The sequence below is a fragment of the Engystomops pustulosus genome, chromosome 2 (assembly GCF_040894005.1).
Source record: "Engystomops pustulosus chromosome 2, aEngPut4.maternal, whole genome shotgun sequence".
Lineage (NCBI taxonomy): Eukaryota > Metazoa > Chordata > Amphibia > Anura > Leptodactylidae > Engystomops > Engystomops pustulosus.
This window is the reverse complement of record NC_092412.1, coordinates 147,827,048-147,847,367: the sequence shown is the minus strand read 5'-3', so window position 1 is coordinate 147,847,367 and position 20,320 is coordinate 147,827,048. Positions and strand designations below refer to the sequence as shown.

General features: G+C 41.1%; 1 protein-coding gene across 2 annotated transcripts in view; it reads left to right on the top strand.

The window, feature by feature from the left end:
• MAP7D1 (MAP7 domain containing 1) overlaps positions 1 to 17,198 on the top strand; it is a 78,395-nt gene extending 61,197 nt beyond the window's left edge. For both annotated transcript variants that reach the window (XM_072136811.1, XM_072136810.1), the window contains 8 exons: positions 1,568 to 1,787; positions 5,183 to 5,375; positions 5,781 to 5,885; positions 7,696 to 7,740; positions 7,818 to 7,881; positions 7,957 to 8,056; positions 15,624 to 15,832; positions 16,688 to 17,198. In XM_072136811.1, coding sequence (XP_071992912.1) covers positions 1,568 to 1,787; positions 5,183 to 5,375; positions 5,781 to 5,885; positions 7,696 to 7,740; positions 7,818 to 7,881; positions 7,957 to 8,056; positions 15,624 to 15,832; positions 16,688 to 16,698 — 947 coding nt within the window. In that variant the 3' untranslated portion in view covers positions 16,699 to 17,198. The remainder of the gene's footprint in view (positions 1 to 1,567; positions 1,788 to 5,182; positions 5,376 to 5,780; positions 5,886 to 7,695; positions 7,741 to 7,817; positions 7,882 to 7,956; positions 8,057 to 15,623; positions 15,833 to 16,687) is intronic.
• The last annotated feature ends 3,122 nt before the right edge of the window (positions 17,199 to 20,320 follow it).

Sequence of the window (20,320 nt, the reverse complement as noted above, 5' to 3'; positions counted from 1 at the left end):
TATGTTTAACCCCTTAACGTGGCAGCCCTTTTCTGTTTTTTTTTTTTTTGGTTACATATTTTACTCCACAAAACTTCCAAAATCCATAACTTTTTTTTATAGAGACAACATACTTAGAGACATTCCCATTTTAGCAAATACATGTTATTATAATAAAAAGTTATAAAGTTTTCCAATATACATTCTGTATCAATTCCTTATAGTTTTCTGTTTACTTCCAGTGGAGAGAAATCTGACCACAGTCACACAGGTGCAAGTGCACTTGTGTGACCATGGTCAGATTTCTGTCCACTGGATGTAAACATAGATGCTTCCTAAAGAAGGACATGAAGCAGAGATCTAGAAAACTGGTAGGAAAGGATACAGAAACTATATTGAAAAATACAAATAAAAAAGGTCAGTGCTCAACCCTTTTAAGTTCACCGTTCACATTCAATAGGTAATCTCAGCACCTTCCCTTCAGTTAGAAATTGAGGATCTCCTAGGTTTCCTGCTCTTTTTCTCTGTTTTCCAGCACACCGGATTCCAATGCACCCCTGAATCACTCCTGTGTCCGTGGTGCACTCTTAGTCATGTGCCAGAAGATAAACGGATAGATAGTGCAGACTTCCAAAGTTAAAGAAGGATATTTTATTGTATTTACTCATGATGCCCCGAAAGAAGCCTGAAGAGGCGAAACCTGGGTCGGGCAAGGTGTTTGGCGTCTTTAATACTGTGATATGCGCACTTTTTAACTCCAATTTGTGAGTATATACAATAAAATATCCTTCTTTAACCTTAGAAGTCTGCACTATCTATCTGTTTATCTTCTGGCACATGACTAAGAGTGCACCACGGACATGGGAGTGATTCAGGGGTGCAATGGAATCTGTTGTTCTGGAAAACGGAGAAAAAGAGCAGGAAACCTAGGAGATCCTCAATTTCTAACTGAAGGGAAGGTGCTGAGATTACCTATTGAATGTGAACGGTGAACTTAAAAGGGTTGAGCACTGACCTTTTTTATTTGTGTGAATTGGTTGCTACAGTGGGAGAGCAGCGGTTCAGTGGCTCCTCTGTTTCTTTTTTGTCCCAGCTTTTTTGCGGAGGTCAAATTTTTTGTAATATTTAATATATTGAAAAATAGTGTAATTTTTCATAATACAAACAATAATATTAATTTGCCAAAATAAGAATGCCCCTTTAATGATGTAGCATATTTCACTGCTGCTGTGAAACCTTTTCTAAATGTATAACTCCTGGATTATGCATTTGCTCATGTTAGTGAATGGAATAGTGACCTTTCATGTTCTATGAGAGTATCTCTTTGATCTGTATGAAAATATGATGCCGCCTCTGTGGCTAGTATGAGCTAACTCACAAATAAACTACTGGAGGCCATATGTTTTGCATAATGGAACAGATTTAAAAACATCAGGAATAAAATTAGTGATGTCATTCAGCATTTTGTACTTGATGACAGGTTTTCATTTAACATAAAAACTTGGAATAAAAAATATGATGACATATTCCCATTGCGACCTTGCTATTTTTGTAAATGTTTTATTGAAATTGTCCTTTTGTATTTCAGACTCTACAGCTACAGTTTCAAATATCACTACTGCACAAGCCATTATGCCCATGTCTTCTGCAGTAAATGCTCCCTCCCCAGCGCCCTCTCCAAGTAAGCCAATGGCTGGCACAACTGATAAAGAGGAAGCTGCCCGTCTACTGGCAGAGAAGAGGCGACAGGCCAGGGAGCAAAGAGAGAGAGAAGAACAGGAGAGAAGGGAGAGAGAAGAGCAAGAAAGGTAGGCATGATTAGTTTTAAAGGAGTGGCAATACTACATTACATAATACTAATACTTATAGTTTTGCTGTATGTTTAAACGGATTCCTGTGTTAGAAAAGCATAAACTAGAGGAAATGCAGAGGAGTTTATTACTATACTTGCATATACTGACCCAAGTAAAAGAAATTGGGAAATCCTACTAAACAAGTCCAGGGCCAGATGAAAGACCTGAACAAAATAAAGAGCACCAGCACTCCAAGGACCACTTTTCAGTGTTCATTAAAAATAAAATATAGGTGCCACAGAAATAGCCACTCCTGACCCAAAAAATCTTAATAATGGTCATGAAATACCATCATCTTGAGGCCACTTATTGGCAATGGCAGCCCAGCTGGTGATGTTCACAACAAGACCAAAAAATCAAGGGAAGGGTGTATTATATATATTTATGTACATGTGTCCCAAATCCACAGGGGTTTTCAGGAGAACTAGAGATAACATGATTGGTTGCCATGACAGCTGGAGGCAGGCTGTAATAGCAGAGCAGTTGTATTTTCGTATTTTGCATGAACTCACATCTGAAAAAGTAAGCAAATAATAAAAATTGTCCTTTGCCTAGAACACTTATTATATATACCAGTAGTTATAAACATATTAGGTATCCCCGCATCCAGAAATGTCCAAACTATCAAAATATAAAAATAATTATCCCATGAACACTGTAATGGAAAAAAACATCATTATGTCCTAATCAACAATTTTTCAATAAGAAATAAAGGGTCATTGTGAGCCTGGTGAGCTTACATCATTGGGGGAGGGGGTTGAAGCTGAGGAGTGAGCAGCACAGACAAGTCACTCACCCAAACCCCTAGGACTATAGAGAAGATTGTGTCAGGGTGCATAAGCCGAGACCCCTAATTTCAACACAAATAAAAAATGGGAAAACCTATTCACTTGAGTATAAGCTGAGGGTGGGTAATGCATTGGTCACAGACTCCCCAGTGTATAGCCTGCCAGCCCCTGTAGTATATAGCCTGCCAGCCCCTGTAGTATATAGCCTGCCAGCTCCTATAGTATATAGCCTGCAGCCCATTGGCACCCAATATATAGCCACTAGCACCCCCCCCCCCAGTATATAGCCTGCACCCTTGCTGAACCCTTGCTGCCGGCCTCATACCACATGTTATTGCTCTGAATAGACATATACCATATATACTTTTCACAGACATAGGCACACATACACTACTTATGCATAACACACATATATAAACTGCACCATATAAACTCTACACACGCACTTTATACACGCTACACATACAAATACACACACACACATACAGGGGTGGACTAGGTATTTAAAATGGCCCTGGAAGAAAAATTTAAAAGTGACCCCATTCTGTGGGCAGGGTCAAAGCAAGTAGGCGTGACCATGTGCTGTGAGTGGAGTTAAAAAGCTCCTGGAGTTAATATACTCCACATGAACTGTTTATAGATGGTCTAAATCAACAAGTAAAGCGCAGAGAAAGAGACTCATACTGTCAGGAATAAAGCTTCTTTTTTATAAGAACACAACTTAATACTAACTTATATATACAAAAAAAACTACTACAATATCTTCTCTAATAAACAAGAATGTAACTATAATACTGCCCTAAGTAAAATATGTTATAATACAGCATTTTATGTACAATAATATAATACTGCCCCCTGTGTACAAGACTATAACTACTATAATACTGCCCCCAGTATACAGTCTGCCCCCCTGTATATAGCCAGCCAGCCTCCCCCCCCCCCCTGTATATAGCCAGCCAGCGTAGAGCCAGACGGCCAGCCCCTCCCCAGCGTAGAGCCTGGCGGTCACCCCCTCCCCGCTGTAGAACCAGACGGCCAGCACATTAAAATAATAAGCCATGTACTTTCAGATGTTCCCACGCATCTCCGCTATTTGATGCAGTGAGTCTGGCTGGAAGAGACAGCTCAGTGCGCGGCGATAGCCAGTGGGTGGAGCGGGCTGGTGGGTGGGGTGCCGGGGCAAACTGGGGCCGGTCGAAAAATAAAAAAACAATGTAATCACCTCTTCGACGTTCCCCTTCAGCTCCGCTGATGCAGTCCGGCCGGAAGTGACAGCTCCATGAGCGCCGGCGGGTGCACAGACTATGACTTTGGCGAGAGGTTGACATCATAGTTTGTGCACCCGCCGGCGCTCATGGAGCTGTCACTTCCGGCCGGACTGCATCAGCGGAGCTGAAGGGGAACGTCGAAGAGGTGATTACATTGTTTTTTTATTTTTCGACCGGCCCCAGTTTGCCCCGGCACCCCACCCACCAGCCCGCTCCACCAACTGGCTATCGCCGCGCTCCCACTTGCCCCACCCACCAGCTATCGCCGGCGTCCGCCCCACTTAGCTGCTATGCCAGCCACCCCCTACATCGCGCACCTGCCCCACCCACCAACATACTCACTACAGCACTAGAGGAGGGCCCGGTCATTAAACCCCTGCCTCCTCCCACCTGACACCCCCCTGAGTATATCGCCTGCAGCCCTGGACGGACCGCTCCCTCCCTCCCCCCCCCCCCCCAGTACATATCCGGCAGCCCCTGCCCCCAGCATATAACCTGCAGCCCTTCCCCTAATATAGAACCTGTAGAAAAGAAATCAAAATGTGTACTCGCCTTCCAACAACGCCACCGCCCCCCCCCCCCCCCCCACCGGCAGGTCCTGCTCTATCCATCGATCCTCTTCTATCCGGCATCGGCTTTGTATCCCGGTGCTGTTTATCGCAGGCACCATGATATCATAGTTTGTGCCGATGCTAGAGTGTCAGCATGCGGTTGACGTCATGGTGCTTGCGACAGACCGTGCTGGGATACTGAGCCATTGGATAGAAGAGGACCTGTGTGTGTGTGTGGGGCGGGGGTGTCGGAAGGTGAGTACACTGTTTGCTTATACTCGAGTCAAGAAAAAAGAACAGAGTTATCTTTTTGTGCTGAAAAACTCCGCTTATACTCCAGTATATATGGCAAGTTATAGCACACAATTATATTGTAATACAAATTCTTAGAGAAAGGCTGTAATGGGCTTCTGCAACCTGCCTTTAGTGAAAATGAGGTCCCCTGTGACAGGTTCCCTTTGCCAGTTTAAACCTAGTCAATGGACAAACATGGGAAAATTATTAAATTTACAGCTCATAAAATTATGAACTTGGTAAAGTTTCTAGACTTTAATCCAGGTCTGAGGACTTCAGTGGCCACTTCAATTGACTGTTGCAGTAATCTGAATATTTGGACCCACTACAGTCTTATATCCATGGATGTGTTAAAAGTCTCTGTATTTGCTTGGATATCATAATATATTATTCCTTTTTTACATTAGTAGCATGGCTGCTTCTTAACCTCACATTTCTTCCAACTGTAGACGAGAAAGAGAAGAGCGTGCGCTTCGAGAGGCTGAGGAAAGACTACAGAGAGAGACTGAGGCTCGGCAACTAGCAGAGCAGAAAAGGCTAGAAGAGGAGGAGAGGCGTCAACAGGAAGAGGAAAAGCAGAGGAAGGCTGCAGAGGAAAAGGCCAAGGCAGAGCTGGAGGAGATGGAGAGACTACAGAGACAAGTAAGACACCAGTAAAACCCACAATATTGTTAACATTTATAATAAAATTTGATACTAAAATACTCTTCCCAATAGTTAAAGGGGTTTTTACATGAAATACCTTTATCTGGATATGCTCCGTTTCTATTGCATTTATCATAGCACCATCTTGGTGGCAGGAGCCAAGTTCATTTTAAAGCTGGCATGACCAAGCATCTAACCTGCTATACAGTGCCTCATGACCGTTTTTGAAAATGGTCAATGTGACTACAATTACAGTAAAAGTGACTTGTATTTGCATGCACTTTACAGTCTAAAGATGGTACAGCTAGTGCTGTTGCATTCTGCTGTGTACATAGCATGAAATAAATTGCTTACAGAATTGTTTTTTAGTGTTGTGACCTCTGGAAACCTTTAAATCTACAGAAAGAAGAAGCGGAAGCCAAAGCTCGTGAAGAAGCAGAAAGACAGAGACTCGAGAGAGAGCAGCACTTCCAGAGAGAGGAGCAGGAGCGTCTGGAGCGTAAGAAGGTACTTATCATTTTGTCTTACTGAATTTTCTGTTTTATGCATGGGAAATTGTGAGAAATGGTTGCACATTTTAGATTCCTTAATGGAAAATTACCAAGAGGAATCTACATCTGATGGTAGATTCCTCCATTCTTCCTCTGTCCTAATCTGTAATTGAATAATCCTGTAACCTATCCTTATTTGTTAAAAACTTTATTTTAGCAATATGTAAATTAACTGCAAAGAGTACTGGGGCGTGGAGTAGCCATAGTGCCCAGCCAGGCTAGTACACGCCCCAGTAGTCTCTGCAGTTAGTTTACATATTGCTAGAATAAAGTTTTTAAGAAATTAGGATAAATTACAGGATTATTAAATTACAGATTAGGGCAGAGTCAGGCACGAGGAATCCACCATCAGATCTACTTCTGATGGTAGATTTCTCATGGTATGTTTCCTTGAATCCATTTGTCAAAAACACCCTTGGGTACTATGGTTGCTGTGGACTGCTGCATCTTGGAAATTAACCTGTGGCCGCTCCTTGACTTACTATCATATAACAGTGCACCATGGACCTGATGACCGTTCAGATTTACACCAGAGCTGAACTGTCATGGGGAAACGGGGTTTCAGTGGTAATCTACCACAGACAACCTCGTGTTAACCCCAGGTCAGAGCGAGCTTTAATCACGAGTGTTAACCCTTTAAATGCTGCAGCTAACTTGACATCAAAATGCCTGCAGGGAGATTCCCTGCTCAATCAGTGCCCCACAAACCGTTGTCAGGGGGCTCTGATCACCGCTTTGGCAAACCTGGGGTCTGAGCTAAGACCACAGGGCTGTCCATAGCAAGTTCCTTTAAGGTCCTGAAATCGTTGTATATTTTGTCCATAATGTGTGCAGCAAGCTTGGAAAGGCTATAAAATAAAAAGTAAAGTAATCCCTACCTCTCTTTGTCCCTCCTTTCCAGTACTGTGGCTTTGAGCCTCTGTATACAGCGTCTACAGTGGAGTGTTAGTGATGGCACAGTCACTACGTGGTAGAAAATATTTTTTTCAATATTAATAGTGATACACTTATATGTGTATCACAGCAGTAAAATGTAAATGAAAATACACCAACATAAAAAGCCAATATCAACAGGCTGAGATCCTTGGGCCCAGCTCTACCCCGTTGATTATAAAGCTGACATTTTACTGGTTAGACCCAACATCCTGGCCTTGTGATATTGGTTTTATATCTTGATGTATTTTTACCTGTATTTAGGTTTTACTGCTGTGATATCTACTTTTTCTAGTGAACGCATACCAGTGTATCACTATTCGAATTGAAAATAAATTTTAAATTCTAACACTGTACCAAGTAGTGACTGTGGCATCACTAACATATCCATTTTATATTCCAACACTGTTATAGTTGTCATTGCAAATTGAAGAGATATACAGACTTCAGTGCCGCCTCAGACAGTTAGTTGTATCATAACTACAGTATATGCACAGACCTCAGCAGATCAGACTGGAAATGACTGGAGAAGTAGCCATGAAGAGGAAGAAGCAAATAGAGAAATTACTGCTTTTTGTTTTCAAATGCACAAATTATTTTTTCTAGAAAACACCTGCGAAATATGTTATGTATATGTTATGATAGCTGCTCACTACCTGTCCTGAGCTGAATGCCCCAAACCAGTAAGATTTTGTGTAGATTCTGCTGACTTTCTTTGAATACTTTTGAAAAACAACATTGTCTGCTGAATGTATTTCCATCCCATTTCCACAGATCACACACATATATTTATGTTCTTAGTTTAAATATTCACTCTTAATCTTTATTTTTAGCGTCTTGAAGAGATAATGAAAAGGACACGGAAATCAGACACTCCGGTGAGTACAACACCTAGTAGTTCTATAATGAACGCTAGATGTAATGGTTTCTAATATGAACTTGTGGCTCCTTACAGAAAAAGGGAGACAAGCAAACCATGAATGGGAAGGAGACCAAACAAGAAATAACTCCCAGCAAAGGTAATTCAAAAGCCTCTACAACTAAAGCATTATTTTCTCATCAAGGCTAGCTAAAATGTCCTATTGTGTTTGCAGATGACGCAGAATCTTCAGAAGTAATTTTGAAGATTGAGCTTCCAGAGAAGAAAGTTGTAAGGATACAAGACAAAATGGAAGCACCCGATTTACCTCAGGGGTAAGTACAAGCAGAGTGGGGCACTTGTGTATATGGCCAGTAATTAACAAAATTGTTCAATCTAGTGACTAAATATACCCTCATAGTAGCCTAAAGCACCTTACACACATTAAATACCATTCAACCACCTAATCTGTATTGGGGGGAAGGGGTTCTTTTAAAGAGGAACTGTCAGTATGTTAAGGATCCCTAAACCACCAGAATGCTTTTGTGTAGATGTAATATAGTCTCCCTTACCATTTATCCTACCTGTGTTCTTGATATTTCAAGTGATACAGGTGGTTTAGGAGCCCCAATCATTCTGGCCTTTAACACTCCCTTTTTATCCTGAGGAAATACACCATTGCCAAAAAAGTCAGATAGTGATCAATTCAGTAGACATGCACAAGTTATCTGAGCTATGTATGTCAGGCAAATGAGTGGCTGGCTGAGGGTGATGGCACAAGTGGCGTTTTTAAACAGTCCGTCAAAAACCGCATGCGTTAAAAACCGCATGCGTTTTTTGACCATTTTGAATTAAGATAATTGGTCAAACCTGTCAAAAATGCATGCGGTTTTTTAACGGATTGCTTAAAAACGGCCCAAAAATGCGTTTATTAAAACGCCACGTGTGGCATCACCCTCACAGTTGTCTTAAATCTATGGCCATCCTAATGCCCAGGTTTGGCATATATTTTCAGCAGCAGATTTCTGGGGATGCATTGTGGAAGAATGGGTATTCCCATTTCAACAAATAGATGTTATTGTCAGTATAATGAAAAGTTATAGAATTTTCCAATATACTTTCTGTATCAATTCCTGACAGATTTTTAGATCTCCGCTTGCTGTCATTCTATGGAAAAAAATCTATGTTTACTTCCAGTGGATATAAATCTGATCATGGTCACACAGGTGCACAGCTCGTTATAACACACAGCTCTGATAACTCTCTATGATACTAATAAGCCGTGCACCTGTGTGACCATGGTCAGATTTCTATCCACTGGAAGTAAACATAGATTTTTTTTTTCATAGAACGTAGTCTTAACCTATTTTATATTCTTAAATCTGTTATTCCTGGCGTTGAACCCCCAAAAAGAAAATAGCCTCCAAATGTCCAGATTTTTTTGCAAATAAAAATTAAAATACAAAGTGATCAAAAGGTTGTACAGTCCCAAAAATGATATCAATGAAAATGTCAACTCGTCCCACAAAAAAATGACACCTTACACAGCTCTGTACTCTAAAGTATGAAAAAGTTATCAGCGTCAGAATATGGTGGAACTCAAAACAAAAGGTTTTAATTTTTTAACCTCTTCACACACCACGAGGTACTATAACATCATGGTGCTGCGTGGGATGTACTGAGAGAACCTACAGGCTGGGCGCTCGCAATACGCGGCAGGTATAATACAGTTGACGTGTGCTTCTAACTGCTGCAATCGGTGCTGGCACCGATTAGGGCAATTAACCTCTTATATTCCATGGTTGAACGCGACCACAGCACCTAACAGCGCTGCTGGTGGGCGCTGTCATGTTTATTCTGGTCTTCTCTACCACCTCAGCCATATTCACATTGTATAGCAGAATAAAATCTGCACTGAATATTTTGTCTTGTTTTTAGGCAATAGTTTAAAAAAAAAACGTAGTCACATTTACAGCATTGTGTCAGTGATTTCCACTTTATATTTGCATCCTGTATATAGTCTGTCATGGACTAACCACACAGCAATCCTTACATCAAAGCGATATACCCTATTTCCCCAAAAATAAGACATCCTCTGAAAATAAGACCTAGTACCATTTCCTTCAAGCTTAGAATGATATGGCCTCCCCTGAAAATAAGACCTAACGGCAGTCATTGCTACAGCTCCCCCTACACCAGTGATGGCTAACCTATGGCACTGGTGCCACAGGTGGCACTCAGAGCCCTTTCTGTGGGCACTCAGGCCATCACCAGAGATGACTCCAGGTATCTTCCTGCAGTCCCAGACGGACCAGGACTTGCTCTGTACAGAGCTAAGTGACAGCTCTACCTGTGACTATTTTCTGCTTTATTGGTGTCCTCGGGGTGCTGGTATCAATGAAAACTGTGACAGAGAATGGAGTGTAAATCACAAGTTAAATTTCTGTGTTGGCACTTTGCGATAAATAAGCGGGTCTTTGTTGTAGTTTGGACACTCGGGCTCTAAAAGGTTTGCCATCACTGCCCTACACCATATTTTAGTAGTTGATTTTGATACTGCAAGAGGTTGCGACATGGAAGACTTCATGGGATAAAATCACTGACTGCGTTATTGAAAATGTGATATGAGCAGCTACCTGCACAAGAAGGGGTAATTGAAGGGAAGTGCTATTGCTAAACATAAGAGACTGGGGCCAATGATTAGAGAAGTTGTTAATTTTGTGTTCAACAATAAATGTGAATTCTTGTTTATGGAACAATAAAGACATCCCTGAAAATAAGAACTAGTGCCTCTTTAGGAGCAAAAATTAATATAAGCACTGTCTTGACACGTAATGATGCTCCCACTCTAATCATATTTACAGTGTTAGCACTGCTGTTTAAAGATGAAGCTATAATTCACACACAATTGAAGGCCCTTTGACTGTAGCATGGCTGTATGCCCAAAAAAGGTATAGACAGGGGTTGCCAAATATCAACAGCTCCTTAAAGGGGTATTCCCATGAAGACAAGTTTCTTATATGTACTCAGGATAACAAAATAACACTTTCTCTAATTCACTGTTATTAAGAAAAATGCAGCATTTCACAGCTATAAGTCTAACCTGTCTCTATCAGTCCTGGTGTACACAATTTTCGTTGCCCCTAGGCACGACCCTGTAACTTCTCTTAGGGCCAGGCGGCCATCTTGGATTGTGATTGTGAAGCTGAGTTTCTGTCTGTCTGTCTGCAAGCTACAAGGAGATAAGTGATCTGGGGGCAGGGGAATACAGGCACATGTCTGTGAGATGTAGCAGAGCCCAGAGTGTAACAGCCTCTGTTCAATCATCTCATGCATCTCTGATCTGTCTCATCTCTGTGTTAGCACAATGTCAGAAGCCAGATGAAAGTGCATATACACCTTGTACCCTGATAATGTAACCACATTGTCACCCCACAGAACTAGATGATTAATACAGTAATGTGACTGCTTAGAGAGGCCCAGCCCACACCCTGGGATTTTACACTGAGCAGCCTAGAGAGTGATAGGAGCTAAAACGGCAATAACTCTGAGTAAAATTGTAAAGCAAGGGGTTAAAATTATCTTTATTGTGTTAACATCACTAGGATGATGTGAGAATTTTCTTTCGTGGGAAACCCCCTTTAACTCCTGTCGGACCGCCCGACGTCAGCGGGCGCAGGTCCGGAGTCTGCAGCTAATCGCGGGAGCAGGACCCGGTCTGCAAGACCCTAGGGAGAAGGGAGATGCGGTTCGTTACCGCGTCTCCCTTCTCCGATCCTCCCTGCATCGCGCTGAATGAGCGCGATGCATAGAGGAGCTGAGCGGCGCGGCTGCCGGCTCCATAGACTCGGCGGTCACATGACCGCCGAGTCTAAAGGGGTTAATCAGAGCTGCTGGGTCTAATTAGACCCAGTCCAGCTCTGATCACCTGTCCCCAGTGACAGATGGGCATTAACCTGTAACTGAGGATCTTATAGATGCTTCAGTTACAGGGTAAAACTTGTAAAATGTAAAAAAAAGAAAAAGTGAAAATGTCACCCCGGGGTCTTTTATGACCTCATTGGGGACATAAAGTGAAAACACACTCACACACAAAAAAAATTAACCTCTTCACGCTCTGCATCCGATATATCCAGGCCTGGCGTGGAGGAGCAGGCGTTGTTCTGTGTTGTTCTGCATAGGTTGTGTACTACCCCCCCCCCCCCCCCTATGTCCCAGAAGTCATACACTGACTTGGAGGTATATAATTATATGGCCTCCGATATGGAGTCTGCTAGTGGGAACGTTTTGTTTGTGCACCTCTTCCTCATAAAGTGACTCTGAGGAACCCCCGAGAAGGCGCTTTCGTAGTAGTGCTGAAGCGCCTAGGTACAAGGACAAGAGAGAGGTTGCATCATGAATCTTGGGGTGTTTGTCTCCCATGGCAGGAGCTGGGCACAAGATGACATAATGGATCATTTCTACTATGCACTATCCATTATGCATCATCCTTGGGGTCCACCTTTGGGGTTAAAATGCTCACTACACCCTTAGATTAATTCATGGAGGGATGTAGTTTTCAAATAGGGTCAGTTCTCAGGGAGTATTGATCTGTATACTGTATTGATCCATGCGGGCATCTACAAATGTTTTATGGTGCCAAAAAAAATGTAAATGTAGGTACTCCAAATGCCATTCTCTTCCGAGCCCTGCCGTGTCTCCATCTTGTAGATTATTGGCAAGTACCGGGGAGAACTTGCATGATGATTTTTGGGGTGTTTGCCTCCAGTTGCATGAATTGGGTAAAATACTTTTGACACTACAATTACAAATTTAGAGAAATTGCAAAGCAAATTTTACTTGACACCATTCAATTTGTGTTACATTTGAGGCAGGATCTTATGGGTTAAAATGCTCATACAACCCTAAATAAATTCTTTGAGGGTTGCACTTTACTAAAATGGGGTCACTATTGTACTGGTACCTCAGGGGCACCCCAACACCAGTCTAGTGAAACGGGTGCTCCAAAAGCTAGATTTTGCTTGTCCCTTCTCCAGCCTGCTGAATGATTTTTGGGGTGTTTATCCACAGTGGGATGAGCAGGGCTGAATACATTTCATCCTACTTTGGCACATTTGAGAAAACAATGCAATTTTTACACTGCCCCCATCATTTTGTATTACATTTGACCCAGCATCTCAGGGGTTGAAATGTTCATACAACCCTAGATAAATTCTTTGAAGGGTGCCCTTTCCTTAAATGGGGTCACTACTTGGGGGGTTTCCATAGTGACAAGGGTGCTCCAAAAGCAAAATTTCGCCCCTTCCTCAACCCTGCCGTGTGCCCAGCCTGTCAAAAACACATGTGTGGTATTGTCGTACTCGTAACAACCCAAAGAATTATTTTTGTGGTGTTTGTCTGAAGTGACATGAGTTGGACACAGTAATTTAGGCGCTAAAATGACATTTTTAAGATAAAAAAGCAATTTTTAATATGCACCATTTACTTTGCATTAAATTTTGACCATCATGTTGGGGGTTAAAACGCTCACCACACCCCAAGATAAATTCTTTGAGGGGTTTAGTTTCTAAAATGGTATAATTTCTTGGGTGTTTCTATTGCACTGGTACCTCACGGGCCCTACGAACATGACATGACCCTCTAAATCCAAACGTGTGAAAGCGGAGCTGCAAAAGCAAGCTTTCGCTCCTCCCCTTCTCAGCCCTGCTGTGTGCCCAGCCTGTCAATTTTTTGGCACATGTGTGGTATTGCCGTACTCGGGACAACCCAAAGAATGATTTTTGGGGTGTTTGTCTAAAGTGGCATGGATGGGATACAATATATTGGGCAGTAAAATTACATTATTGAGATAAAAATGCATCTTTTACTCTGCACCATTTACTTTGCATTATTTTTTGGCCAGCATGTTGGGGGTTAAAATGCTCACCTCCAACCCCAGATAAGTCTTTGAGGGGTATAGTTTCCAAAATGGTATAATTTCTTGGGGGTTTCTATTGCACTGGCACCTCACGGGCCATGCGAACATGACTAGGCACTCCAAATCCAAACGTGTGAAAACGAAGCTGCAAAAGCAAAATTTCGCTCCTTCCCTTCTCAGCCCTGCTGTGTGCCCAGCCTGTCAATTATTGGCACATATGTGGTATTGCCGTACTCGGGACAACCTGCAGAATGATTTTTGGGGTGTTTGTCTAAATTGGCATGGGTTGGGCACAATATATTAGGCACTAAAATGACCTTTTTGAGATAAAAATGCATCTTTTACTCTGCACCATTTACTGAGATTTTGGCCAGCATGTTGGGGGTTAAAATGCTCACCCCCAACCCCAGATACATTCTTTGAGGGGTGTAGTTTCCTAAATGGTGACATCTTTGGGAGTTTTCTATTGTACTGTTACTTCAGGGGCTCTTCAAGTACACTGTGGCACCACAAAACATTTGCAGTCAAATTGGCCTTCCAAAAACCCAATGGTACAAACTCTGTTCTGGACATCGCTGTACGACTAAATAGCAGTTGACATCCACATGTCTGGTATTACCGTACTCGGAAGAAGCAGGGCAACAATTTTGGGATTTATATTTACCTCAAATTCCTTCTGAATGTGTCCATTTTAGGGCTAAATGAAAAATAATCTTATTCAAAAATTGAAATTTAAGAATTTGAAATCCATTTTTGTTTGCTTCCAGAGAAAGATTTAAAGGGTTAACAGACTTCACAAATGCTGATTTTAATAGTTTGAGATGTTAGGCTCATAAAAGGTGTTACTTGTGGGGGTATATAGCACATATGCCTTTGTAGGGCACTTCCAAACTGAATTGGTGAATTTAGCATTTTTCAAATCTCTTGAAAATCTGAGAAGTTGCTACTAAAGCTTGAAACCTTCTTAGATCCGTAAAAATGATGGAAATGTAAAACAAATTATGGAAATAAAAATAAGACCAATGGCAAAAGGTTTCTACAAAAAAAAAATTGTAGTTGTCATTTTGAAATTTGAAAATTGTAATTTTTTTCAAATTTTTCCTAAATTATTGAATTTTTACCACCAAAAAAAGAAGCTGGTCACCGAAATAATAATACTAACATAAACTGCAATATCTCACGAGAAAACAATCTCAAAATCACAAGGATATAAACTAGTCAAATTTTAAGAAAAAGGTTTGAGCATTAACTTAAACACAGGCTGCGTCATTAAGGAGTTAACAAAATAAAGTCTTGTTTATTTTTCTGTGTTATTATTTTCTATGTCCCTGTATAAAACTTGAGCATATCTGGCACCGCATTATACAAAAAGTAGCAGCCACAGTAAAAAATATTGTCCTTTAAGACAAAAGTAACACGTGGCTTACTTCTGGAATAATTGTAGTGTTTTATATTATTACGAACACACAATCTGGCCCCAAGACACGATCCACTTGTGTGTTGTTTTTTTTTTAAACTGTATCACACTTTATTTTCAAAACTTCTCAAATAAATGCACACGGAGTCACAAGAATCATGAAAAAATTGGCTTCCATGAATAAGGGTAGAGCGTGTACCCGAAACGCGTAGGCGATTTTTTTTTTCTTGATTCTTGTGATTATTCTTGAAAATAAATTGTGATACAGTTTTTTAAAAAACTGCAAGTGAATCGTCGTGTCTTGGAGACGGATTGTGTGTTCGTGGTTGCTAAGTTCCAAAGGAAGCTGGATGATCCGTGCTTGATTGATCCACATGGGATTAAGCCTACTCTCCAGGTGAGCTGTCATAACTTTTACTGTGGACAATGTTTTATATTATTGGGTCAACCCACCATATGTACATTAGAGATACAAACGCCCTAGTTTCCTTATCATGTGTTTTTAAAATGTATGTTTTGTAAAAGCATGTAATGCAGCCTAATATTCTGCTTGTTTTCTTTCATTCAGTTTACCTGGTCACATAGTGAATGGAGTGCAACCCACCAAACAAGAAAATGGATTCTCTAAAGATACATCCCCTGCATTTGAGGAGGTGATAACACTATCAGAAATTAGCAGTACCAATGGAGATAAAGTTATTCCACCGGCAGAACCCATCATCGCTTTTGGAGATAGTTTCATGAAAAAGTCTACTGTTCAGCCCCCACAAATAACAGGTGATACATGTCTATTTTGTCATCAGATTCCAAGCAGCTTTCTGTCAGAATTTGTTCATTGTGTCACATGCATGGTGGTGCATGTTTTCTACTATACAGATTTCACTTTCGTCAGAGTTCAGTGTGATTTTGATGCAGCACTATAGGCTTGTATAGGGCGATTTTTCCTAAGGGTGGCGGCACACGTGGTGTTTTGATCCCGTTTTTAGTCATGCATTTTCAGTCCGTTAGAAAACGCATCTATTTTTGTCCATTTTTAATTAAGATAATTGGGAAAACCAGACCAAAACAGATGAGTTTTCAAAAACCGAATGCGTTTTTTAACGGACTGAAAACACATGACTAAAAACGGGTTCAAAACGCCATGTGTGCCACTACCCTTAGCCTTCACTTGCAAAAGTAGAGCACGCAGCATTCATAAAATTTGCAGTGAGCATGTTCTTGCATTAGGTGCTGTGTCTAGCTTTATGCTGACAGCTATATTACTACTATACACTAATGACACCACAAAGAAGAGGAAACAAAAACCAGCAGAAAGCATAAAATAACACTTTATTAAAATAATTAAAACAAATCCCTTTAAAAAGACAACATACACAGAAAAAGTCCACCAATGGTCAAATAACTAAATATTTGTCCCTCTTTACTATACACTAATGTTCATCTGAGACGCTTGGTCTGCAGCCCTTGAGAGCTCCTAAATACTTACACTTGACAATCATGTGATCAGACGCACAACCAATAAATGTGGTGGAAAAGGTACCATTACTCTGTAGAACCAAGAATATTATTTTGTATGCTATATGATGTTTTGAAATACAGCAATTCTTAGAAATCTGTTTTCTTCCATTGCAGAAGTCCTGTAACATCTAAAACATCATATCCGAGTTCCTGGACATTCGGAGAGTGGAAGAAACTGTGGGACAGATGTTTTTAATCTTTCTGCTTCTTGCATGAAAGCAAAATGGTCTCTGCTCGTATTGGCTCCATGGATTGAGTGAGACAATTGGAATATTTTAACCACAGATATGGTGGTTACAATAAGGAGCGATATACCGGTGCCACAATTTACCTACCATTGACAAATACTGGACACTTCTTAGTGATATTATAATTTTTGTGTTTTTTTTTCTTTTTAACATGCACCTTATATTAAAAAAAGACTGACAAGGTTTAGCTCACAAAACAAGAAGAAACGTGTAACTAAAAGATAATTTTAAAAAAATTAAAGATTCATGTGGAATATCCCAGCCATGGTTGAGACTGTGTGGATGAGCTTGCTGGTGTTCCTAATAATGTAGCTATTTAATAAGAAGGGACTGCTGAGTACCATGATGTATGTGAATTCTGTAAATAAAACCTCACAGTGTTACATCAAATGTTGTTTATCATTGACTCTTTGCATGATATTTAATTGTTTTTTTTAATTCATTTTTTATATTGCCAGTGGTGACAGTGGAAGCAAACTTTATCTTGACTTTTTTAAATGACTTTTGCATTGTTTTTATTATTTGGTCAAATATAATTCCGTTAAAAGAGTAGGGAAAAATCTGTGTACTTGGGTTAGCCAATGACTTGGTGAAAGAAAACAGAGGGTCGCCATCAGGGGCATTTAAAGTATCCAGTGTCCTGTATGTCTATATCCTTTTTTTTTTTTTTGCAGAAAAACGTGGACTGCTGTGTTTTTCGTGTCTTTTTAGGCCGGCGTTTTGAACCCGTTTTTGGGCCTTTTTTTTAAGCTGTCCATTAAAAACGCATTTTACTAATTATCTTAATTAAAACGGGTCAAAAACACATGGAGTTTTTAACGCATTAGGTTTTTAACGGACTGCTTTAAAACGGCCCAAAAACGGGATCAAAATGCCACGTGTTCCCCCGGCCTTAGAAAACATATGCAAAATGTATACTTTTTAAATAACATTGGCATCTATAGACTTTGTTTGCATGAAGTGTTCCAGCTTTTGCATCAATCCGTCACATCCGTCTTTATGCCCAAATTTTAATCTTAAAATTCAATTCTTAAAAAAAAGTATGTATGCGACCGATACAACATATACGTCAAAAGAAAAATGCAAAAAATTAGATGTGAACCCAGCCTAAATAAACCATAGCAAATTATAGAAAGGTTTAGGTGCAGACAAGCATTGTTTTATGGTGTATATATTACCTGTTACTGAGGATGTGAAAGACTTGCATCTACTCATGTATGGACAGGCTATACACCCACTACAATGAAAAATTCCTGTCATTTTGCTTTTTTCTAGCCAGGTGGGGTCACGGTGCTCGGTATAGTGGCTATGAATCAACCTATCCTTCAGTGATCGACCCTTTTTATATGTAATTGTGGGGTGTATACTGATGACATCTCGCAAGTCGGGGTCCATCACCAGTATATCCCAATGTTTATGTAGTATCTTTTTGGCAGCCTCTGCCCCATTGTTGAAGGTTGTTATTAGTCTAATGGTGTTTTCCTCCTTTTTTGTCTGCTCCTTTTTGAGCAGTTCACTACGGTCCTTTTTCAGAGAATGTTGGAATGCAGCTCTTAGGATATTATCATATTCCCCCAATCACAACATGCACCAGACCCGTCACCCCTGCTCACAACATGCACCAGCCCCCTCCCGAACATGCACGACACGCATCAACCCCCACACACAACATTTACCAGCCCCCCTCCCCTGCTCACAACATGCACTAGACACCATCCCCTAATCGCAACATGCACTAGCCCCCATTCCCCAATCACAACATGTACCAGCCCCCCTCTCCTGCTCACAACATGCACAAGCATTTCCTATACACTTCAGGCACCTTTCAGCACTTGCTTCTTCCTCACCACTCACCATCAGCTCTGTAATGCGCAGGATGCAGGGCCAATAAGGAATGTGACGTCTGCAGGGGAGAACAGGCTGCCCTCACTGTCATCCCCCAACATGCTCCTTCCCCCAATCACAACATGCACTACACTCCTTCCACCAATCACAACATGCACCAAAGTCTACTGCATCAATATATTTGCACATACTCCAGAATGTTATTAAGCTTGATCAGCTTCACAGCAATTAATTGCAAAGTCAATATTTGCCTAGAAAATGACCTTTTTCCCCCAAAACACATTTCAACTTCATTGCAGGCCTGCCTTAAAAGGAGCAGCAAACATTGTTTCAGTGATTGCTCCATTAACACAGGTATGGGTGTTGATTTAAAAGGAGGCTGGTGCTTAAAAAAAAAAAAGGCTCCAGTGCGCCCAAGAATGATTAGCAAGCGGCAGGACCGTCACTTAAGTGTTTCAGCTTCGGGATCAGGCTACCAGCAGTACAGAGCTTGCTCAGGAATGGCAGCAGGCAGGTGTGAGTGCATCTGCACTCACTGTGAGGCGGAGACTCTTGGAGCAAGGCCTGGAGTCAAGGAGGGCAGCAAAGAAGCCACTTCTCTCCAGAAAAACATCAGGGACAGACTGATATTCTGCAAATGGTACAGGGAGTGGACTGCTGAGGACTGGGGTAAAGTCATTTTCTCTGATAAATGCCCTTTCCGATTGTTTGGAACATCTGGAAAACAGCTTGTTCGGAGAAGACAAGGTGAGCGATACCACCAGTCTTGTCTCATGCCAACTGTAAAGCATCCTGCAACCATTCGTGTGTGGGGTTGCTTCTCAGCCAAGGGAATCGGCTCTCTCACAGTCTTGCCTAAAAACACTTCCATGAATAAAGAATGGTACCAGAATGTCCTCCAAGAGCAACTTCTCCCAACCGTCCGAAAGCAGTTTGGTGATCAACAATGCCTTTTCCAGCATGATGGAGCACCTTGCCATAAAGCAAAGGTCATAACTAAATGGCTCAGGGAACAAAAAAATAGAGATTTTGGGTCTATGGCCTGGAAACTCCCCAGATCTTAGTCCCATTGAGAACTTGTGGTCAATCATCAAGAGACGGGTGGACAAACAAAAACCAACAAATTGTCACAAAATACAAGCATTGATTGTGCAAGAATGGACTGCTATCAGTCAGAATTGGGTCCAGAAGTTGATTGAGAGCTGCCAGGGAGAATTGCAAAGGTCCTGAAGAAGGATCAACACTGCAAATATTGACTTGCTGCATTAACTCATTCTAACTGTCAATAAAAGCTTTTGTTACTCATAATATGATTGCACTTGTATTTCTGTATGTTATAAAACATCTGACAAACACACATAAAGACCAGAGGGCAACAGATCATGTGAAAATACAATATTTGTGTCATTCTCAAAACTTCTGGCCATGACTGTATACAGCTTTATATTTTTCGAGTGTAACAGTGGATATCTCCATTTCTGTGAAACGACTGAACACAATTAAGGGGAGATTCTCCTGTTAAATGTAGGGGTCAGGGTTCAGGAGATATGTGTTTTGAAGTGTGCCCTCCCCACTGAAGGCAGCATATAGAAGAAGCTGCAGAAAAGACTAAGCTTACAGTTTGTTGAAGTACATGCACCATCAGCCTTTGTAG